At 44.7% G+C, this 24373-nt stretch overlaps 1 protein-coding gene and 1 long non-coding RNA gene across 4 annotated transcripts in view; one reads left to right on the top strand and one right to left on the bottom strand.

Annotated features, from left to right (window-relative positions):
• ST8SIA2 (ST8 alpha-N-acetyl-neuraminide alpha-2,8-sialyltransferase 2) overlaps window positions 1–476 on the bottom strand; it is a 40629-nt gene extending 40153 nt beyond the window's left edge. The window contains exon 1 of the mRNA XM_048868405.2: window positions 114–476. Coding sequence (XP_048724362.1) covers window positions 114–214 — 101 coding nt within the window. The 5' untranslated portion in view covers window positions 215–476. The remainder of the gene's footprint in view (window positions 1–113) is intronic.
• LOC125644441 (uncharacterized) lies at window positions 41–24373 on the top strand. Of its 3 annotated transcripts, XR_007359005.2 has the most exons (6): window positions 41–173; window positions 11395–11483; window positions 12700–12867; window positions 13281–15968; window positions 22914–23839; window positions 24082–24373. It is a non-coding gene; the product is annotated as an uncharacterized LOC125644441 (long non-coding RNA). The 3 variants fall into 3 exon arrangements; XR_012670292.1 differs by lacking the exon at window positions 24082–24373 and having other exon boundaries at window positions 12700–12921; window positions 22914–23243; XR_012670293.1 differs by lacking the exons at window positions 12700–12867; window positions 24082–24373 and having other exon boundaries at window positions 22914–23243.

The following is a 24373-nucleotide window of genomic DNA, read 5'->3' as shown; positions in this document are numbered from 1 at the left end:
TCGACCCCCCTGCAAGCAGCCCAGAGCCCACCCGTGCATCCCGAGCGCCCGTCCCGGAGCCCGCTCCCCGGCGGCAGGCGGCGGGGAGCGGGGCAGGGCGCGGAGCTGCTTACCCGGTCTCCTCCTCCTCGAGCTCCGAGATGTCCACGAAGATGAGGAAGCCCACGAGCAGGGTGAGCAGCGCCAGCGCCCAGCTCCGGCACGGCAGCTGCATGGCTCCTGGCCGGGGGCGGGGGGCGGCTGGCTGGGGAGCCGCGCTGGGGTCCTGGGCGGAGCCCCCCGGGAGGGCCAGCAGCTCGGGGGCTCTCCCGAGAAACGCCCCCACCCGCTGCCCGACTCGCCGGGTTCGCTCCTTCTTCGCCCTTCCCCGCAGCCCGGGGGTGGGCAGGGGCTGCTGGCAGAGCCCGGTCCCCTCTTTGCAAAGGAGCAGGAGAGAGCTTTTTCCACCCTCCCTGACACTGATAGAGGGAGGGAGGGAAGGAGACAGAGGCTGGGAAATGTATCCCCCTCCTCCCTCCCTCCCCCCCTCAAAGTTTGTCTGACACACAGACCGGCACCTGGGGACAGCAGTGGGAGCAGCTCCTGCCTGCACTCCCCTCACACAGACAAGGGCAGGTGGGCAGAGGCAAATGCTTTGTAACATCCCCCCCTTCTCAAGTGTGGGGCAGATCCATTGCCAGCACTGGGCACACTCCTCCTATGACATCGGAGGTGCTATACCCTGGCATAGGCAGAACCTTTGGCCTCTCCTTATGGACCCATGTGAGATCTACCATGTGCAGAAGATGGACTTAGTATGATTAAAACTTACCCCTGCCCAGGGGGTGTGGTGAACCTTCATTTATTAATGTCTGCTAAGTGCTAGGAGATCCTCAGATGAAAGGCGCTATATGTCATGGACCAGCACCCCATTGCACAGGGGTCCAAATTTTATAGCCAAGCCCTCTAGATTTGTACTGGCAAAAATGCCAATGGAAGTATTTTGCACCTACAAAATGATGTGTGCCCCAGCCTTCCTGTGTACACAATCTGCACACGTAAATACAGGTGTTGGAGGAATTTTTGCAGGTCAATTGCTTATGCATGTATTGGAGGGAGTGCCAGCTGGTAGCAGGTTTGTCCCTCTACGAACAAAACATACTCTTAATAATGATGATTATTATAATCACATTGCTTCAGTAGTGATTGTACCTTTCCACTTCTTGTATAATGTATACATTAAATGGGGTCCTTTGGGGTAGAAAGCACTATATAAAAATAAATAATATAAGATTAATTGTTAACATTCCTTATTAGTATTAATATATAACATGGGGAAAATAAGTATTTGAAAATTGGGATGCTGCTTTTGTAATAATAAAATATTGTCCTGCTGTGACTCAATCTCACTAGAGTTACATCAGGGATTAATTTGGCCCATTGTGTTTACCAGCAAAGGCACACAATAGTCTTATTTCCCAGAGACCTGTCACACTCCTAGCCCCAGTAACTTGCTGCGAGCTACAGCCAGAATCTTAGTTTCTATGCTGGAGAGAAATGGCTGCTGGGGTCAGAGCTGCAATTTCTTTCACTGGCAGGGTTGTGATGGTGTGTGTGTGTGTGTGTGTGTGACAGGGTGGGAGGAGGGAAAAAGGAGGAGGGGTTGGACCAGAGAATGACCCAGGAGGTTCTTGCCTTCCAGCCTTATCATTGATGAGGCTATGATTCCAGGATGGATCCTGCCATGGAGATAAAGGGCCAATAATGCAATGGGGTTAGCCAAGGCCAAGCTGGCCTGCTGTGTCCAAACCCAGGCTTGTTACAATTGAGCTAAAGGTTGCTGGACAGAACAGTGAATTATCTGGTGTTATACATGCCACCAAACTGGAGAGGTATGCAGTGGATTATAATGCAGCAGATAGGAGAGGCACAGATGGGATGGGAGGGGAAGGGAGGGAGAGAGAGAGACTAATTGCTTACATATTTAAAACAGCATCTTTAGCCTGAATAGGCGGACTATTAAGCAAAACAGGGCTATTAAATGGGCCACTTGGAGAACTGCCATTTTCTATTCTACACTCAGTTTTGTACTGGTATAGCTATGTTGAGTAGGGGTGTGATTTTTTATTATTATAGATATTCTGGTACAAATCCAGATGTGGATGCAGTTATATGGGACTGAGATACACTGATAAAACACGTCTATCACTATAAGTGCACCCACACTGAGTGTATGTGGAGGGTTGTACCAATATAACTACACCAGTATAGTTAAAGTGGCACAATATTTTGTGGGGTGTAGTGTGGTGTGTTCCCCTAGTACTAGATGCCAGTATGAAAGAGGTGCGGGGGTCTTTTGTACCTGTTGCCCTTTCATAGCCTCCTGTGGGAGCTGGGTTTTTGAAATTTAATATAATTGTAAATAGGGGAAACAAACCATCAGGTACTGTGAATTTATAGGTTAAAATACAGCATAGGCCAGTCCAGTACAATTACACTGTACCTCTGTATATACTAGAGCATATCCAGTAGATTTAGAGTCTGTATACAGTATTCAGAATGGAGCATAGCAAGAGCTTTGGGTTTAATTAGATATTGTGGAAGTGGAAACAGCTCCATAATTTCCCCTCTGCAGTAATCCAGAAAAAAAGGCTTGTTTTCCTTCCAATTTCCATTTCCTCAGCTTCTCTGCCCACCACATCTTGAGGCTCCACAGGAAATGGGCAGTGTGGCCAGCCTCACGAATAGGCTGTAGAGCGTGCGGTGAGGAAGGGCTTTGAGAAGGAGGCTGGATAGTGTGATGGCTGGCATCTGGGATTCCTAGGAGGAAGAGGAGTGGCGCTCTCATCCTGTGACTCTTGGGAACACCACACAATCGGCACTTTCCCCTGCTATGTGAATCTCTAGTGGTACAGAAGTTCTGCTCCTCAGGGTCCCTGCCTGCTCCACCCCAGATGGTGCTTCAGTCCCTTCTGTCTGATCCTTCTGTTTAGAGTGTGCCAGCCACATTGGCTAAATATCAGAACAGCCTCAGAGCGGTCTGGGCAGGAGGGCAGGATTCTATGCTCTGCCTGTGGCAGGAGTCATACTCCATAGGCTGTTTGTCTGTCCGGGTGAGGACTTTATTAGGAAATGGGGCTTGTTGGCTGGAGAGTCATCCCTTCTTCTAAGGAGAGACTTGTGTAAATAGATGCCTGCTCTGGGTCTTGATCCACCTGCCATTAAGTCCGTCAGTGGGAGCCCTGCCATTGACTGCAATGGAAACAAGATCAGGCCCTGAAGGAGGCACGCCGTGAGTTGAGTTTGATGTCCTATACCAGAGAGCTCCATAGTTAGGTTCTTCCACAGAGAACACTGTAGAATCTTGCTCTTGGTGCCATCAGCTGCCTCATGCCTATTGGTGGAGTGTTCTTGGAGCACTGCAGAGGGAAAGACCTTATATAGGTGATCAGGCATTGGCTATGAGGACCAGAACCTTGAATTTGATCCAGTATTGGAGGGGGAGCCAATGTCCTGGGTGAAGGATGGTGTCTGGCTCCCTGGATTCCCATGGGTTAAGGAACCAGGCAATTTACTGACTTGTTTTGTAACTGATTAACATAGTCACAAAATGTCACATAACTCCATGCAGCTCTGTGACATAAATCTGGGGAACTTACTGCATCAGTTACGTCTAAGTGTCTAGTACAGCAGCCTTGAATATAGGCACAAAATCAGTATAACACATACAGACCATAGTACAATATATTTCAGCCTGCACACAGTCCTTCTGGAGGAGTCTGAGACTCTCCCATAAAGGATGGTGCAAGATTTGGGTTTAACACACCCTATTTTGCTAATATGCTATTTATCCCAAAGTGCGTCACAAACAATGGGCCTGATTCTGCAGCTCTTGGTCACACTGTATATTGAAGCCACTGGGACTACTCACCCACTTAAAATTAAACAGGTGCACAAATGTGGCAGGGCCTCAATTTTATATGTCCTCTACAAGACAGGTTGCAGGAAGATTAGAGTAAACTGTGGAAACAGTTCGTAAAGGAAGAGTAATATGTTCTGAAATAGAATAAAAGACTATTATATCGTCTTGCCTCTGGTAATTTGGAGAATAATTCTCCACTCATAGAATTCTGCACTAAATACTGGGAGTACTGAAAAAAAAAATCTTTGCATAGTGGCAAAAGCAAGTTCTTTATGCAATGTTGCATTCTCTGCTTTGAAGGCAAGGAAAAGAAAGGAAAGACACTTTTACATTTCCTTTTGACCTTTTATAAATATCAGTTTGTACTAACCAAATTCCCATACAATAGCTCCAAGGATTCAAGAAATAACAGTTAACTCTCTAGGGACATTAGAATCATAGAATCATAGAATATCAGGGTTGGAAGGGACCTCAGGAGGTCATCTAGTCCAACCCCATGCTCAAAGCAGGACCAATCCCCAACTAAATCATCCCAGCCAGGACTTTGTCAAGCCTGACCTTAAAAACCTTTAAGGAAGGAGATTCCACCACCTCTCTAGGTAACCCATTCCAGGACTTCACCACCCTCCTAGTGAAAAAGTTTTTCCTAATATTCAATCTAAACCTCCCCCACTGCAACTTGAGACCATTACTCCTCGTTCTGTCATCTGCTACCACTGAGAACAGTCTAGAGCCATCCTATTTGGAACCCCCTTTCAGGTAGTTGAAGGCAGCTATCAAATCCCCCCCTCATTCTTCTCTTCTGCAGACTAAATAATCCCAGTTCCCTCAGCCTCTCCTCATAAGTCATGTGCTCCAGCCCCCTCATCATTTTTGTTGCCCTCCGCTGGATGCTTTCCAATTTTTCCACATCCTTCTTGTAGTGTGGGGCCCAAAACTGGACACAGTACTCCAGATGAGGCCTCACCAATTCCAAATAGAGGGGAATGATCATGTCCCTCGATCTGCTGGCAATGCTCCTACTTATACAGCCCAAAATGCCGTTAGCCTTCTTGGCAACAAGGGCACCCTGTTGACCCATATCCAGCTTCTTGTCCACTCTAACCCCTAGATCCTTTTCTGCAGAACTGCTGCCTAGCTGCTCGGTCCTGCATTAGTCTGTAATGGTGCATGGGATTCTTCCGTCCTAAATGCAGGACTCTGCACTTGTCCTTGTTGAACCTCATCAGATTTCTTTTGGCGCAATCCTCTAATTTGTCTAGGTCCTTTTTTATCCTATCCCTACCCTCCAGTGTATCTACCACTCCTCCCAGTTTAGTGTCATCTGCAAACTTGCTGAGGGTGCAATCCACAACTTGAGGAGGCATGGTGGATTTAGAATGCAGATATTAAACGACAACTTGAGGAGAGAGAGTGGATTTAGAATGCAGATATGAAAGACACAGATGTGTAGAGAGAGCAGAAGTTCTACGTATTTAAAACCAAGTCTTTAACCTGAGCAGGAGGCACCATTAAGCCAAGCAGTGGCATCCTGAACTGGCAGGGGAGGGACAGACAAAATGATCTAATAGTGTCTTCTGCGATATGATGAATGATAAGTCCTTGTGCAGTGAGACCTTTCTCCTTCAAATTTGCAAAGCTGTAAAATGCACATAACCTTTATCACAGCTGTCAGTCCCAAATGAACAAAGTTTACAGTCCATTTTATACAGCTCAACGGTGTGGTGACATGACAAACAGGCGTGACAAATGGAAGCCTATATTAACCACGGCCACAACCTTTCATAGCCTCATTATCAACACTATAACCTGCCTACAGGCGCTTCCTCCAGTGAAAGCCTCAGGCCTCCTGAAAAAGTGAAACATCTCCCACAGGCCAGGAAGTGTCTGTTCCTCCTCAGCAAGTTCATTAGCAGGAAGCAGCATTGCAGATTTGGCAAGGTTCAGTGTCCCCAGTCTTCTCCTGAAGGCTCTTGTCATACATAGCAGAGCCCACTTCTGCATAAACCCCACTCTTGCAGAATTGCAGCCGTGTAGTCTGTATCCGCAAAAAGAAAAGGAGGACTTGTGGCACCTTAGCGACTAACCAATTTATTTGAGCATAAGCTTTCGTGAGCTACAGCTCACTTCATCGATGCAGAAAGAATCCATTGCATCTTTGGTTGGCGAATGGATCTACATCTAATTATTCCTAAGCAGCCCTACAGTGAGCAGAGCAAGGCACTGGGAACCAGGACACCTCGGTTCTTTTCCCAGATCTGTTTGACTTTAGACAAAGTCACTCAAACTGTGCCTCAGTTTAACTATATGCAAAACAACACTTACCTACCTCACAGAGATACTGTGCTGCTTGCAAAGTGCTTTGAGATCATTGGATGACTTGGCTCATGGGTCTAGAAGTGTGTTTTTCACTTAAGAGGCAAGACATATCGAGCCAGATTCTCAGTTGGGGTAATCTGATGTAGGTTAAAATAAAACAGGGTTGATTTATTCCAGTTTAGGATCTGGCCCTCTAAATTCCACTTTTTGGATGAACCATTCAAGAGAGAAATATTTATATCTGGTTCACTGGGCTGGAGCAAATGATCCTCACTGTCTTGGGATGGAGAGTGTAAAGTATCAATGTACTCCTCTTCCCAGTGTTTATTGTCCTCAGGAGTCGACCTCTGCCATATTCTGTATACCTAGAGCTGTGCAACAGCAGCGAAGATCCTCATTTTGGCACAAAATAAATGGAGAGCACAAAATTAAATTGTATTAATTTCAAGCTCTATTAGGATTTTCTGGAAGTAAAAATCAATAGCAAAGGACGGAATCAGTAGGGAATGTGACATGATTTTCCCAGCTTCTGAGAGGGAATTGTAAACAATGAAGAGACAACAAAATACACAACTATAAAAATGTACCAATTTCTCTGATGGGGAAAAAGAGAAAATAAAAAGCCTGCATAAACAGCCACTTGACTGTTGTTTGGCATGAATGTCCAAAACAGATAATTGTCCATTATTCTCCTTTGTTTTTTCTCTCCCATAGGAAATTGCAAAATGGGGTGATCCATCCCAACATTTCATTGTGTACAACTCACTATTGTCAGAGTGAAATGTTTGATATAAAACAAGAATAATCTTTCTTTTTATTATTATTTTTTTTCTGGTCAGATAAACTGTTTTAGATGAATAAAAAAACTACGTTGCAATGATATTGACAATTTGCATGTGAAAAGCTTTCCACCTGGTAACAAAAACAATTTTTTCAGTTGTGCCACCACTAGTGACAAGAGATAAGGTCCTTCCTCCTCCCCCTCAATTAGACACGCACAAAAAACTGAAAAGGTAGAAAACGTGTGACAATTGTACCTCCCGTTATCTGAGACTGGTGCTAATGTAGTGATATTTCCAAATGCATCTGCACTGCTGGCACTGTATCCAATCCGTTATAGCCTGGCAGTTTGTGCATCTCTAACAGGGCACCTCCAATTTGGGAAGGTGGAACATAGCTGAGTACTGTCGGATGTCAAGTTTTTAAATGCAGCGTGAATGGCATTTGGCTGAAATCCCCAGATTTGCATTGCCCCTCTTCGTTGCTGTCAAGCTTTGGTGGATTATCAAACCACTAGGTGGCAGTGTGTGCATGTAGCGGGCGGGGAGCATTCTCTCAGGGGGGCCATGAACTTGGGAATGTTTTGATCATGCTTGATGAGCACAGGGTCACAGAGGTGCCCAAGGCAGTGAGAAAGAGAAGGAAACAAGCGGGAGGAGGCTTTAACTTTAAAGAATGTTGGTTCTTGCTGCGTTTTCATCGACCCTTGTAAACCTCCACAGCCAAAGGGAGCAAATCCACTAAGTTCAAACCCAGTGTCAGCTCCACAGGCTCATGGAAGCAGTCAAAGAATTCCGTAGAAATCTGCATTTGCAAATTTTCCTTACATAGAGCCAAACAAACAAACAAACAAACAAACAAAGGAATCTTTCATAGATCATGTTGCTGTAGAAAAGGCACAAGAGTTACCTGTTCTATTCCCTACTTACCCTGAGCCTACACACTTCAGCCTTATTCTTGTCTATGGCTTTGTCTACATTACCAAGTTTTGTGGCCAAAAACTGCCTTTTGGCGACAAAACAGTGAGAGCGTACACACTGCAATGAGACTTTTGTGGGGAAAAACGCCTGGTGTTGGCGACAAAAAACTTCCACTCAATGAGAGACTCTTTTTTTTCCCCCTCCCTTTATTGCTGACAAAGAACCAGTGTAGACACTGCTGTTTGTTTTGTCGACAGAACTGGCTTCCACCAGTATCCCACAATGCTTGCCTGATTGCTCTGCTCAGTGTTTTGATCTCTGCGGGCATGCGCCCCTCCCCTTTCAAAGCTGCGGGAAATATCTGACAGCTGAGGGTGCTGTTCCGTTTGGGGAACAAAGAGAAAATCATTGGAATGCCCGTGTTTTGCCCTGCACTAGGAAGGCAGCGGCAGGCAGATTGCTGTCTCAGGGAGGGTGGGAGGAGAGACCGCTGCACTGCTTTGACATTCCTCAGCATGGAGAGCTTCCAGAGCTACTCATGATGCTGCTCCCGGCAGCTGCGGAGGCTGTGGGAGAACCAGGAGGGAATCCTCGCAAGATGCGCAGTGATCACCTCCACCTTCCCACAACACTGCACTGTGGGATACATAGCCACAATGCATGGCTCACCCGGTTGATGATGGTGCCCACAATGTGGACATGATCTGTCGACAGAGGGAGCAAGCGTGAACACCCTTTGGCAATTTTTCTTTTGTCGACTTTTGGGGGTCAACATTAAGTTTTGTTGACAAATCTTGGTAGTGTAGACAAAGCCTGTGTTACAACTGGAGGTGTGACTGTCGCTCGCGTAGGCATGGAGTTGTACACATCCAGTGGGCCAGCCTGCTGATTTAGAAGTAAAACTCATTCATAAGAGCAATAACATATTGGTAACTTGCACTATAATGAAATTGGGCTAAACAAGACCATATTTTCAATTAATCGGACTGGATTGTGTGTGTGTGTGTGTATAACACTGATATTTTCTATAGCCAACCTGCAGTGATTCAAATTTAACAGCACTTTGCACAAAATAAGCCCCAACTGGTTATTGTTTCTCCTTTACACTGGTAGCTTTAAAGTGACTAGTTAACATAGAAGGGCTTCTGATACAAAATTCAGACCTGGATTTTGTCCTCAGCCCAGTTCAAAGCTGTTAGGATGTGATATTTCTCTTTGGCCTGATATTGTAATAAACCCTAATCATGATGTTTATGGCTGAGTTTCAAAAGCGCTACAGTTCAGGGGTATTTTTGGATTTGAAGCTCTCATTCTGGCCTTTCTCTACTAGAAAGATTCCAGTAGTTCATCTTGTCCTGAATTTGGCAGAAACTCAGTCACTCTTTACAGCTGTGTTGAAAAGCAGGTCAGAAAACCTGACCTATAAGGAAAGATTTAAAAAAAACTGGCCATGTTTAGTCTTGAGAAGGACTAAGTGGGAGACCTGATAACAGTCACTTTTGGCCACATTTTCAAAAGAGTTCAGTATGTTGGATGCATGTAAGTCACAATGGGAGCAGTTGGGGCCGGGTACTTTTGAAAATCCTGCTGTCTTTTCAGGTGCCTAAATGGGAGCTGAGATAATTTTGAATATCTGGCTCTGCCATGGTACTGAGCCCCTGAAAACCCACTCCTTTGAACACCTGGTCTGTAGGTTTAGATGTCTACATTACCAGGGAAACAAACTTACATTCAGGTAATATCTACATCTGATTGTACTATGGTATTAGATCATTAGGGTTCTTTGTGGTCAGGAGTATGAATGATCAATTCTGCCGGATTAAGCCTAGTACACGGAGATACCATCAGAGGGGAGCAATCAAAAGTAGCATTCATGGCAGATTTAAATGATCTGTACAAATACAGAGGGGAGGGTGTGAGAGGGAGAAAGAGGGAGACTTCCTGACCTAGTGATTTATTTATGAAATTCCTAGAGCAGAGAAATGGCAGAAAGATCTTGAGGCTGCAGAGTGAGGTAAACAACGTGCCACAATATGTTTAGCAAACAATAACACAAGCTGCAGAAAGAAAAGGAGTACTTGTGGCCCCTTAGAGACTAACCAATTTATTTGAGCATAAGCTTTCGTGAGCTACAGCTCACTTCATCGGATGCAGAATACTCTATGGAGGGTGGAGATATACATCTCCTGCTTGGGAGGTTCGTGACTAAAGCCAGAGAACGGAGAATTTCAGTGTGGGGAAGCTGAAAGATTTCCCTTCCTTCTTTCTATGAATAAATCACAGCTGTGAGTCTGCTAAGAAATCCAGATCCTTGTTACCTACTTCCTAAAAAGCTCTGGCATCTCCCCTCCTGGTGCACACATCATCTCATGCCCTTTTGGTGTTCTGTCCTACCCACTCGTGGGCCTCCCTGTGGAATTTTGGACACTGATGCTCATCGACTTTATAGACATCTCTAAACTATCTGGGGAAAAGTCTCTATTGGGCGCAAGAGCCCAGGAAGAGGCATTTCACAATGAATTGCAGTCTCTGGAGCATGGCCTGGGGCCCAGTGAAGGAAGAATTACAGAGGATGAGTCTAAGGCACAGTACAAGAAAGGCACGAATCAATGTTTAATGGCATCAGTGGCAGATAAGACTTCTTTAGCCTGGAAATTTCTACTGAAGCTGGATGGAGAAGCAGACTGTACTAACTGCAGAGATATATTCACCAAGAAGCTAAGAAACCAATCCTGTGAGGGGCTGAACTCCCATATCTCCATAGGAGGGCATGTTATACTGGAGATATTGTACTGTTGTTGCTCTGGTGTAGCTAGCCACCAGTGTAAACACATTATACCAGAATTGCTCACCCCAGTTTCAAACTAGAGTAAGCCACACCAATTCCAGCCCTATATTACACCAGAGCTGCAACTGCACATCTGTATTTGGGGCTTGCACTGATGTAGCGCCATTCAGGCTTCCCGGACGGCTCTCAGCACTGACAGGTTTATTTGCATTCTGGCCTCCCAAGGAGTCTAGGTGGCTGTGCTCATCCAGGGGGGTGCCCCAACCTCATAATGATGCATCTGTGATTAAGGGTCTCTCAGGTGTGGAAGAAGGAAGTGAACTCCCACACAAACTTTCCGTGTTTGCCCACCAAGTTAGAGGATCCTTCACATTGGAGGAAATCATTACTAATTTGTCTATGCTGTCTTTTCTTGGTGCATAAACTGTTCAAAGCCAAGCTAGCAGATACGGGAGAGAAGCCTTGTGAAAGGTGTTGCATAAGTGCATGACACCGTGTGGCCTACAAGGATAAGGAAGGAATGAACTGATGTCTTTGGATTCTTCCTGACTTGATTGATTAGATTGTTCATCTACTGGAATCTGCCTATGGGAAGACAAGTTTTTGCTCTGATAGAATCCAGAGTCACTCCTATGGATTGTATAATTTGTGTTGGAGCCAGGACAGACTTTTCTGTGTTCACACAGATGCCAAGTGATGCCAGAAGATTGAGCAGCGGTTTCGTTGAGGTCAGAACTTCCAGCCAGGACCTGCCCATCAAAAACCAATAATCTAGGTATGTAAAGACTGTCAAGCCATTGTGACGAACATGTGCTGCGAACTACTGAGAATATTTTTGCAAACACACTGGGTACAGTTACTAGTCTGAAGGGAAGTACCCTGTATTGGTAGTTGTTTGGACCTACGACAAACCTGAGGAACCTCCAGTGGGAGGGATGAATGTCTATGTCTGTCAAGGTTCCTCCCCCACTCTGAACTCTAGGGTACAGATGTGAGGACCTGCATGAAAAACCTCCTAAGCTTATCTTTACCAGCTTACGTCAAAACTTCCCCAAGGTACAAAATATTCCACCCTTTGTCCTTGGATTGGCCGCTACCACCACCAAACTAATACTGGTTACTGGGGAAGAGCTGTTTGGACACGTCTTCCCCCCAAAATACTTCCCAAAACCTTGCACCCCACTTCCTGGACAAGGTTTGGTAAAAAGCCTCACCAATTTGCCTAGGTGACTACAGACCCAGACCCTTGGATCTTAAGAACAATGAGCAATCCTCTCAATACTTGCACCCCCCCTTTCCTGGGAAATGTTGGATAAAAAGCCTCACCAATTTGCATAGGTGACCACAGACCCAAACCTTTGGATCTGAGAACAATGAAAAAGCATTCAGTTTTCTTACAAGAAGACTTTTAATAAAAATAGAAGTAAATAGAAATAAAGAAATCCCCCCTGTAAAATCAGGATGGTAGATACCTTACAGGGTAATTAGATTCAAAACATAGAGAACCCCTCTAGGCAAAACCTTAAGTTACAAAAAAGATACACAGACAGAAATAGTTATTCTATTCAGCACAGTTCTTTTCTCAGCCATTTAAAGAAATCATAATCTAACACGTACCTAGCTAGATTACTTACTAAAAGTTCTAAGACTCCATTCCTGGTCTATCCCTGGCAAAGACAGAATATAGACAGACACACAGACCCTTTGTTTCTCTCCCTCCTCCCAGCTTTTGAAAGTATCTTGTCTCCTCATTGGTCATTTTGGTCAGGTGCCAGCGAGGTTACCTTTAGCTTCTTAACCCTTTACAGGTGAGAGGAGCTTTCCCCTGGCCAGGAGGGATTTCAAAGGGGTTTACCCGTCCCTTTATATTTATGACAATGTCAAAATAGGCATCCTTCATGTCGAGGATGAACCAAGTTATGAACCAAGTGTCTCTGTCTAGGGATGGGATTATTAATGCTAGGGTGACCATCCAAATCCTCAATTTGCAGATAAAGACATTGAGTTGCTGACGATTCAGGATGGGTCTCCATCTTCCCTTTTTTCTTGGTGATCAGGAAGTATCTGGAATGAAAACCCTTTCCTTGATGTTTATATGGCACCAGATCTACGGCTCTGCATCAGAAAAGGGAATCCACCTCTTGGATGAGTATCCCATCGTAAGAGCGGTCCCTAAAGAGGGAAGAGAGAGGAATTTGTCATGGTGCTAGCAGGCGCAATTCTCAACACCTCTGCCCAAAGCACAGGGTTGGCCTGCCTTGGATTAGACTGGGGCCTCGTTGCCCAATCCATGAAATGTTTCCTAAGCCTGAACTCCTGTGATTGCTGGGTGAGGCTGGGAAAAGAGCAGCAAATGGTACACTCCATGAAAAATGGCTTCTCCCAAGCAATAAAGGCACTGTTCGTGGTCATTGCTGACTGGAAAGGAGTAGGGGCATAATCTCTGTCCTGTATTGGGAAGGAAGGGGGTTCCCCAAGGGGAAGGGAAGTCCTCACATTCTAATTACAAATTAATTCTAGGAAAACTAGAGCTAAATCTAACTAACAGTAACTCTATTTACAATATTTGCAGGTTTGAAGACAGGATCAGCTTGGGATGCTGGAGGGTTCTGATTCAGACCATGTGGCAGTAGAGGACGAATGGGGGAGGTGATCTGTTCACATCACCCCTTTATGCCCTGGGTTTGGAGCATGAGGAGGAGAAGAACACAGGCCAGACCAATGGACACTGCTAGGAAGACTCCTATGGTCTCAGATGCAAGGAGCTCATGCATACTCCACAGTGTTACACACACAAAAATCAGCACTGGAAGAAGAACTAGGGAATCCACCCATTACAATTACTTTGACTTCAACTATAAACAGTACATCCTTATCTAAGGGCCTGACCCTGCCTTCCCTGTGCACCCAAAACTCCCACTGAAGTCAACTATGGCATTTTTAAAATAAAAACTCCTTTAGTTTTTAGAATTTCAGGACATGGGAACCCACGTAATACCAAACTAACAAAAAAGCTTGGATGAAACAAACCACTAGATCGCACATAGACCTTCTCACCAGATTTCCAGCCCCGTTTTGCGAACTTGATGTCCCAATAACCTGACAAGTACTCGGAAAAATCAACGTAAAGGTCTTGACCTCAGCGAGTTTACACTGGAGCTGGATTTGATGCCTGGTCTTTGCATTCAATCAAACTCTTGAACCTTCTGAGGTTCACGCATTCCTAGTGGAAAAAAAACCCTCCATTTATACATGGAAAAGTAGTGATCAATCAACTTTTATCGCTCCAGCTTTCATTACAGCAGCTTAGAACAATAGAATAAAAGCACGTAATGAAAACATTGTAAAAATGTAATAAAAACACACAATCCTTGACTGTGCAAGCTTTGCTGTTTTAGCACATCTTGGGGAACTGCACAGGAGAGGGCAGTCCAGCCTTCTGGTGTGCTGCCAGTAACCTCCATAACACTACATCACACTCTTTCCACTCCGGGAATTGTGCCGATTTAAACCACAGGAGTTATGGGAGACTTTCACAATGTTTAGATGCAGCAAATACCTGAAAGGTCTCTGGATGGGTTTTGTCATCTTGGCATGGAAAGTTAGGTGGGAAAATCGCTTGAGAACAGCCTCTCTCGTTGTACCACGGAGCTTCCTGGAAATAGCAAGGAGAGAAAAGATAGGTTCAGTTTGGGATTTGGAAGAAAGTTAAGGGAGGTGTGGGTGGTCATGATGTTCTTAAACAATTTGACCTGTCCAGACCCATCTCTAATTTAAACTTTTTGGACCAGATTCAGCCTAGATATGAATAGACTCAACTCCCAAAGTACCTGCCAAAGGCTGGATTTGGCTCTTCGTGGCTGCCTAGTATCACAAAGGTGCCACCCTGTTTGCTTTCAAGAGATTATTTCATCTAATCTAATCTAATAATAGAATATCAGGGTTGGAAGAGACCTCAGGAGGTCATCTACTCCAACCCCCGGCTCAAAGCAGGACCAACCCCAACACCAGTCCATGAAGCACAATGGTATATGAGCACCTAACTATCCCTTCTCCGGCTCTCATTATTATAATATTCTGGTTCCAGAATTAATCCTTTCCCACATACATTTTCAGTTTGGAAAAAAAAAAAAGTAGGAAATATCTCCCAGGATGGGAAAATCTCATTAATTTACCCCACCCCCATGTGGTGTGTTCATGCCCATGTCTCTTTTCACAGTGATAAATAAATCTAGGCAGTGATTTTACTGTCAGTTCGAAGAGGCCCAGAGAGTTTGCCTTTTATTTTAATAATTAACAATTAATGTTTTCACCTTCAAAATGTTTCACAAACATTAAAGAAGCACTATGAATTTAACAGTCACTCTCTGATTTGAATATTTTTTTGCCTGTTATTACAAGTAACACCTCAGATGACTGGACTGTAAGAGGTTAAAGAAAATATTATTCTTGATTTTGTTGGCTTTTGACAACAGTTTGAGCATAAACATTTCCACTGCTTCTGTGGAACAGTCAATCGCCGCCCCCTGCCCCTTGTTTGTGTGGCTCTTTTTAATGGAAAAAACGGAAAGAGAGAAATTTAAAACAAGTTGAAGTCACTGGAGTTGCCCCATTTACCCCAGCTCTGAATTTAGCCCGATGGAATTTTATTGTTTCTTTATCTACTGGAAAGAATGTTTAAAAGTTTAATTGGCATATAACGAGATAACTATAACAAGTTAATTAGTTCTCAATTACGTTGCATTTGCCATACGTTCTGAGCGTGCTCTTAGCAATTAAGGACACCTAATGAACTTGCTATAGTGATTGGGTTTACCATGTTAAGAAAACTAAACTAAAATACAGATATAAAAAATAATGCACACACATATTTTTATAGCACATTAGAAGCAAAGCATGGTCTAGTAAAAATGGACTTACACCTCCAGGGCTGCTGCAGATTCTATAAGGGATATGGCTCGTAAATTTACTCTGGCACACCGAGTCAAATCTGCTATGAACCAGCTGGCTTTCAAGATGGGCCTTGCTGGAAAAAGTTTTCCTGGGAGCAATATGAGAATTTCAAAGGAAGACGAGAGGAAAGGAATCAAAGTTGCATGATAATGTCAATCAGTCATTCACCATAGCTGTAAAATAACATAGTTCAGATCATTAAGGCAATTGATTGTGTTGCGGTGAACTGAAGATCTACTGTGTGACAACAGAAACTGCAGTGGGTGAAGGAAAAGGGTTAAACGCCCTTCAAAGATCATTTAGCCAGGTGAGTACATGGAGATCAATTTCTCTCTGTGCCTAGAGTCCCACTCTTTTGAACACTCTGTGCAATTAAAGTACCACACTGAGTAGGCATTGGAAGAAAAAAAAAATTCCAAACTAATTTACATTTTAATGAATTTTTAATTGAACCAAAATCTGTTGTTTCTGTTTAAAGATGCAGTGTTGACTTTGTGGTCTATGCTGCTGAGAGCCAAGTGGGATCTTAATGTGATAAAAACAATGATAATGCAAAGCTTAATTAGGTTTGAGAGCCTGTCTGGTAAAGCAGCACGGAATATGGGAATAAAAGCGTTACCCTCTGATGATACTGAATTTAGAAAGTGGGAGGCTGGGACAGGATCTGCACTGCTGGGACTAGCTGGGATTACATGTGAAATGACAGCCAGTGTTGCTCATGTGCACTGGGATCAACAGATCTGGAGCTGGACAGAAACCTGGCCCGGGGGCTTACAGGTGTTAAGACTTTTCTGCTGTGCTTTGATCAGAGCTCATCCATTAGGGTCAAGTAGTTTTATCCCATGTGATCAGTGTCCTTTGACTGTAGGGTCTTCTGACCACCTTCAGTCAGATCCAAACATTTGGGATAGCCAGCTTCTGAACTTGAGTGTGGATTTTCAAATGGCCTCTGTTTATAACGAGCTGAACCAAAACTTGACATCCCAACATTTCCACCCTTTCCAGGCCTGGAACTGAATTTTGCAGGCCTGGGACCATTTCTAGTTTCTGTGTCTTATTGGAACAATCCCCCAGAACAATAAATGCTCTTACCCCTCATATGGCTGCTGAATGGAGAAGACCCTCTGGCCTGTAGTGAAGGCCAAAGACAGACACTTGAGATGGATCTGGACTGTAAAGTTTGCATCTACATCTGGAGCCAAACTTCCCCAAAATCAGGCGCTAGAGAAGAGGGCACGTGATTTCATTTTAAAAATGGCAGCATGCAGGGATTTCTACAGAGTTTCACACTGGAGATAAGCAGCCAAAACCCAATATTCAAACACTCTCAGACTTTTAGCAGGCAGGGATGTGCATACATGTATAATCAAGTTCCAGATTTCACAACTGACCCCTCTTTTTATAGTGGTATGTAAGCAGGATACACTCCATCTCTGTTTCTGACACATACGCACATTGGGTTAGGTACAAACTTACCCCCTGCTTCAGACTTATCTTTAGTGCTATCTTAAATTACAACAGATCAACCTCACTGTTTCAATCATGGTTGCTTGCAATCTTCTGGGTTTCTGGCTCAGAAAGGGATATTTTACTCCTTTTATATGCTTGGGTTGCAGCTAATAGGACCCACCAGGACTGGTTTCCAGGTGAGTCAGCAGAATAGCTTTGCATCTCCATGGAGGATTTCTAGCACATGATACCCTGTCACCTGGATCCAGCCAAAACACTAGATCTGAATATCCCAGAATTTTGGGGTCTGAAAGTTATGACTGGGAGTCCATCTTTACTGCCAACAAAGGTGCCAATTGTGGTGGCGCTTTTTGTCATTGCAAAACATAGTAGGCGGACCACTTAGGCCTTCTCTTAAGGGCCATCCTTTATTCTAATGTCCTACATCCCTCTAGGAAGCACTCTGTCCTGCATTTAGCAACATGCTATTCTGAAGTCATCATGCAAGGGAATCATACGTTATGAAATTCATGCATGAGTTTGTACAGTGTATGATTCTATACTATTAACAACACATTTGTGGCTTGCCATCCTGCATTTTTCATACCATCGTCCTTTTTGCCTGAATGTTGGTGATCATTTAACATCTGATCACTAGGCACTGTACTGAGAGTCACCAAACTCATCTCACACATGCCATCAAACAGCTATCAGGTGGCAATAACTTTTGTTCACTACTCAGGAGTTGGATTCACACTCACTGCTCCAAGGCTTGTAATACAAATATCCTTTGTTTTGTGCACACTGGGAATGAAATGGGATGCAATCACACATGCACACATTTACAGAAGCTTAAAAACCCTGCTTCATTTTAACCTGGATCAAGTCCTCCCTTCCCCCCATCAGTTTTTTATACAAGTGTTGGAGGTTTGGAGATGTTGAACTTCGTAATATTAAGGACCTACCCCCATCTCCTAGTGTGTCTGCCTGGTCTATTGCTGTCTAGATTAGGCTTTGCTGCCCCTCTCTACAGCAGGATAATTAGGACAGAGGGATCTTCAAATCTTCTCCCACCTCCATGGATTTGGAAATTAGACCCCTCTCTGTCCTTTCTTCCTTTGCACCAGAACAAGTTTGCTATTGATCAGAGTGACAAATAAAGTGGTGTGAGCACAGCCCTTGGCCCGATCTTATCTCAGCAGAACTGGAACATTAGGAAATTAATGAAAGGGGAAAGAAATCGCTGGGAGTTTTGAATTTCAATCAGGGGCACCAAGACCCCAAAATCCGGGAGTATTAAGAGAGCTAATGTACTGAGGGCAGGAGCTCAGCTGGCTCCCACTTTCCCACTAGACCTCACAGTAGGAACTTGGCTCATCTTCCTGTGCCAGACAATCAATACGCTTGTTGGGGGAGGCAGGGTGACTCTGCACTGTAGCAGGCATGCAGCAGAGAGAAACAGCTTTCCAGGATGAGTAGCTGGGGAGGGAAACATACTATGGCCTTGCTCAATTCCTTCTTGACTGGCCTGGTGAGTAGGGGGTCTGCTCCAGGCGGCCATGTGGAGATGGAAGCCAGGAGCCCTTATGCACACTGAGCCAGCAGGCCCTGTGCTTCATAGGGAATGGAGGTGTGATTGTACACTTGCACAAGCTATTCAAAGAGGGAAGAGGGCCTCCTTACATGTTTCCACCTGTCAGCCGGCTGCACAGGTGTCAGAACATCCACAGTCTTGCCCATGGGAAACAATGTCTTAAAATCCAAGAAACATCTGTTCAAAGGGTGTGAGATCTTGACACGTTTTTACAGAGATCCCCACCAGAGTCAGGGCACCTAATAGTTTCAAAATCTCCAAAGACTGGCCTGTAGTCGCGTCTTACTCTTTCCTTCCTTCCTGCAAAGATGGCCCTTTAAGGAAATTTGCCCTTCTTTCTTCATCTACCTTTTCCTTCTCTTTTTCTGCCTCCTTCGCCTTCCTGGTTGATAGTGTGGGAAAGCTGCTGTCGAGTCAAAGGAGTGATTTTTTTCCATTTTGTTCTGACACTTCTGAGTTCCACGGTCATTCAGATCTCCCGAGGGAGTGAGTAGCCACAGTGAAAGCTCTGTCTCCTGCTCTCATGAGTCTCACCCTTCCAGCTGACAGGTCCTGAGGAATGTAGCAGTGAGGGGAGATCACTGTTGCAGAGGCAATTTCTTGAGTAGCTAGGGACAATTCCCTGGAAGGCTTTGAAGAATAGGACCAAGACTTTGAATTTGACCCAGTATTTTGAGGGGGCATAGTGTAGTAAGCCAAGCATCTAGATAATGCACTCCCGATGATCCATGTTACAGCTGCTCACCTTCTTTAAGGGAAGTTTATTTTCATCCCTAGCCATGAACAAGTAATCCAGCCTGGAGGTTATGAAAGCGCGAAGGGCAAAGATCTGAGCTAGATTCATGACTCTATTTCAGAGGCAGAAAGGGCCAAACATTCATTCTCAAACTCTGCCAGTGAGGTTTCACTCGTTGAAAGACGGGAAAAAAATGTTGTTTCTTAAATGCCCGATGAGAAAAAGTGGTCTGCTCACATTTATAGCCTATTTCTGGAATTAACACTGTGTGATGTGAGCATTTGAGCTGGTGCTACAGGAGAGAATGGTCACTGATCCTTTAAGTAATTGTGTGCAAGATCTCATCTCTGGGTTTCAACTTCCCCACTGCATCAAGATCAAGATTCTTGTCCTTGCCCAAAGCCCGCCAAACTCTGCTCCTCCCTATTTACTTGCCCATGCCTCTGCTCTCTGTGCTCTGCTAATGAGACCAGCTTGGGCTCACACTCTGTTTCTCCCATAGCCAATCTTTAGGCTTTCGTCCATAATGCTCCTCATGCATGGGGCAGTCTTCCTGAACTGATCTGCAAGGCCCTCTCACGTTCAGATCTGATTAACAGTCAGATCAGAAGCTGTCAGTGGGAGCTGCGGCTCTGCAGCAGCACTCCCATTTTCATTCAACAGCAACCAGGTTTGAAAATTGTGGTTGAAGAGTCTTATTGACATGAACATGCCTATAGTTAGAAGAGGAAGGGCGGCCTTGTGGTTAATGCACGGCACTAAGATTTATGGTCTCTCACGGACTTCCTGTGTGACCGTGGGAAAGTCACTTAGGCTATGTCTTCATTTGACCCAGGAGGTGTGATTACCAGCTCATGGAGACGTACCTGTTTTCATGCTGTCTGGAGTGGCTCACAAACATGAGTACGTACCTCAGGGCAGACTGTCAAAGACAGGCCGGACACCCCAAATTGGTGGTATGTTCTATAAGCTGGGAATGGGTGACAGGGGATGGATCACTTGGTGATTACCTGTTTTGCTCATTCCCTCTGGGGCACCTGGCATTGGCCACTGACGGAAGACAGGATACTGGGCTAGATGGACCTTTGGTCTGACCCAGTATGGCCGCTCTTATGTTCTTATAATTAGATTTCACTAAGCCAGTAACAAATGTGAACTTCTGGATCACTAAACAGTCTTACCATGGGGTCACAGACAGTCCCCTGAGACTCTCTTGACACCCAACTGTACTTGGTGATAAATGGTCACTTACACCAAAAATCACATAATATTCAGGTTGCTTCTGGGCCCAAGAGACCACTTATCCCAGATCAATTGGTACCCTAGATCTTTACACCAAAGACAACGCCTGTGGCCAATTTTGTAATAAACTATCCAAGGTTTATTAACTAGAAAAAAGGAATAATAGCGTTATTTACAGGTTAAAGCAAGCAAACATATACACACAAATGAGTTATCATCTAAATCCTAAGAGTGACATAGTTGTAGTGAGCTGTCAATTCAAAGTGTCTTTCAGGGCAGAGCCAGGAGATAACCCCTGGGAATCTCTGGCTTCAGTTTGGTTTCTCTGGCCCTGTGAGAATTCAAACAGCAAAGAGAAGAAAAATCTTCACATTACCTATTTTTATTTCCCTTTCCCAGCATTCAAAGCGATGGGAGGAGGCCTTTTATATGTAGTCCTCTATGGGTGTGATAGGGCCATTAACCAGTCCTTTATATTGCAATGTTCCTTCAGCTGGCCCTGATCTTGGATCGATCTACTAGATGCTACTGTGAATTAATCATTGTACTAAATAACGCAATTGGTGGAAGAACTCACACACAGCACAAATGCCTAAGGCTATGTCTACACTACAGGTTACGCTGGCATAATTTGTGTTGCTCAGGGGGGTGAATAAACCATCCTCGTGAACGACATAAAGTACGCCAGCATAAGCACTTGCCTGCACTCCCGCCAACATAGCTTCTGCTGCTCATGGCGGTGCGACTTTGTGCCAACAGGAGAGCGGCGCTGCACATATAGACGTAGCCTCAGAGGGCAGAAATGTTTCTCCCAAGAATGGTTTTCAAGTGTTTTCCACCAGGGGTCGACAGCGGCTCTTTGAACAACAAAGCCCACGAACAAATAAAAATCGATACGTTCGAATCAAAACTTGAACTGAAACATGTCGCTGCTATACACACACACAGAGATTGGCATGATAAGGCAAAGAACAAGATAGAATTATGCTTCCGAGGTGTTTAAAAGCTCGTCCCATTCAACAGGAGAGGCTCCCATTTGCAAAACATTTATTCAAGTCTTAATTGAAATAAATCCTTGAATGTAGCCACTCTATTGAGAGGCTGCACAATGGCCGTGGTCTCTTTAATCATGGTCCCATTCAGACACTAATCAGTAGAACATATGCAGGCGTGAGTGGTAGGAGTTGAGGACTTGCCCTGCCTGTGGTCTGTCTGTCTCTCTCCCTCCCTCTAATTAGATGCCCCATTCAAATGCTAATCAGCAGCAACACCATGATCAAGGAACATAAGAGGGAGCATTTGGATGTCAGATCATTGCCTTCAGTATAGATCAATGGTTTCTGCTAGTCTCCGGGTCAGAGATTGGGACATTCCTCCTTGGGGCAGCCATTTTCTTTTCTAAGCACTGTTTGACTTTGTCCCAGCAGTGAGTGGGGTGTCCCTGCCCAAGAGGCTGGAGTGGCTGAGGATTATTGCTGTACGTCCATTTCCTCTTCCTTCTGAAAACCGTTTGCCTAGGCATTCACACATACATACAGGCTGTGGAGCTATAGTCGTTGCCCAATCAGCAGATCAGCCATTGGAAAACCCAGACAAAACTGCCAAGGTTTGACTGATTTTGCGTCAGAAAACTCATGCAACCACTAAAGTTCATGTGGCTTACAGCTGAAACGGTAAATGTGCCTCAGGCTTTCCCCAAAGGTTTGCACCCCTGCCCCTCCCCCACACATATTCCCCAAAGCTTCCAGTGAACCTGATCTGAGGGTTCCAGGTTTGAAACAAAACCCCAAACCAGACAAGTTTCATCTGGTTTGGGGGTTTGTGCTGAACATTTCTTCCAGCTCTGTTACCAGCTGATAGAAAATGCTCCTCAGATATCAGTGTATGAAGTGAGGATCCATACACATTGTGTGGTTTAGACCCCTCTGAGATCTATTTAGCTAGTCACACCCTGCAGCCAAAGCATCCAGAAGCTGCATCCCTCAGAAGCAAAATGGTTCCCTCAGCTCCCAGGCCCAAACGTGCTGGTTCAGTAGGGCAGGGATGAGAGTCTCAGGAACAGCGGTAAAGAGGTATTTTGAGAACAAAGGGGATTGAAAAGAGGCTGAGGGAAGAGAGATCACCACTCCCCCCAGTTTGCTACCTTCGGTCATTCATGGAGCTATTCCACTGCCCTCAGCCCTCTCCCTTCCCAAGTTCTAGTCTAATCATCTCTATTCTGTCCTATACAGGTTCTTCGGTCAGCCTCATCTCCTTCGTCTCTGAGCACCTTTCAGTAATGCATTAAGCAACAAGACTAACATGCTGGTTCCGTACCAAGCCCTGATTCCTCCCCGTTGTGAAGAGCGGGAGGGCAGAACACAAGCTCACCCCTCTCAATACGCTGGCCTGAGCACTGAGCGTCCAACCTGTGTGGACACAGAAATGTGGTTCATGAAACTCTTCTTATGGCAAGGGAATGATGACGCTGCTGTATTGCCAACACCAAATGTTCAAAGATCATGAGTCAGACTCACCAAAAATCACAAGATTGGCTTTAAAATCACGAGATATAAAAATAATAGATTTGGTGTTTCTTTTTATTTGCCTTCTGCTTTTTGAACCTTTCGGGTGCCCTGTGGTCACATTTTGAAGTTTTCTCCACAGCCATGAGGGCTAGAAACTTACTTTTTCTTTAAGAATGAAGGCTGAAGTCATCACATGTCCACTTGACTCCAGGAGCTGGGGTTTTAAGGAAAACAATAAAGATTATGATATTCATGACAAAATCATGAGAGTTGGCAACACCGTAGCTGAGAGAACCCTATGCTGTGGGGGCTACCATTGGGGAGCTGCGTTCCAGCTCATTCCTTATTTTGTAAAAAATGCCTGCAGTGGGTTCTGGGTCACAGCCTGCTCTGTATGTGGGAAGAAAGTTGCTTGGCAATATTAACCTACCTCAGCAGAGTGCTGTGAATTACAAAAACGTGTGTAAAAGCACTTTGAGCTCCTGTGATGGGGTGCTCGGGTGATGTAGAATTACAATAATATTTCCCAATAAATTAGTATTATTTGTTCTTCCAGGATAGAATCCACCCACAACCCTTTCCCTATCCAAAGATGCCCCCTCAGTTTCTCTGTCCTAAAAAGAGGGAAAGAAAAACATCACTGGCTTCTAGTGAGTGAGGGATGAAATTAACCAAAGAACATTTGGGCCAAATGTAAGGAAATAGATGGTGGAATAGCCTCCTAAGGCATGCTGTGGGGACCCCTTTTTGCATCATTTGTAACTGGGGTGGGCAAAAGCACTGGAGAACATATCATAGGCTTACTCCAGAGCTGGCAGAGATAGTATGGACTAATGACCTCATAGGCCTTTTCCATCTCTAATTTCTACGCTTTCCCTCTTTCCAAATCCAGAAGACGATTCTCTTCACGAGTGTCCTCACCTGAGATGCCTCCATCACATGATGTGCCTTGCAGAACGATGCCTACGTCACACCCGCTGGCTTTCTGTGCCCAAATAGTTGGGAGAAACACAAAGCTCTCTTGTGTTCCCTGTTAGAGACAAACTAGGTTGGCAGCAGATGAAACCAGGGCTCTGTCTAATATTTGGAGCACATCCCTTTAAAGAGGCCAGGCTGGAGCTGATGAGCCCTTTAAATGTTTGAAATGATTTAATTAAAGGTGACATTTTAAAAAGCAAACTTAA

Source organism: Caretta caretta, chromosome 10 (genome assembly GCF_965140235.1).
Source record: "Caretta caretta isolate rCarCar2 chromosome 10, rCarCar1.hap1, whole genome shotgun sequence".
NCBI lineage: Eukaryota > Metazoa > Chordata > Testudines > Cheloniidae > Caretta > Caretta caretta.
Note: the sequence above shows the minus strand (reverse complement) of the source record. Positions and strands in the feature narration are given on the sequence as shown.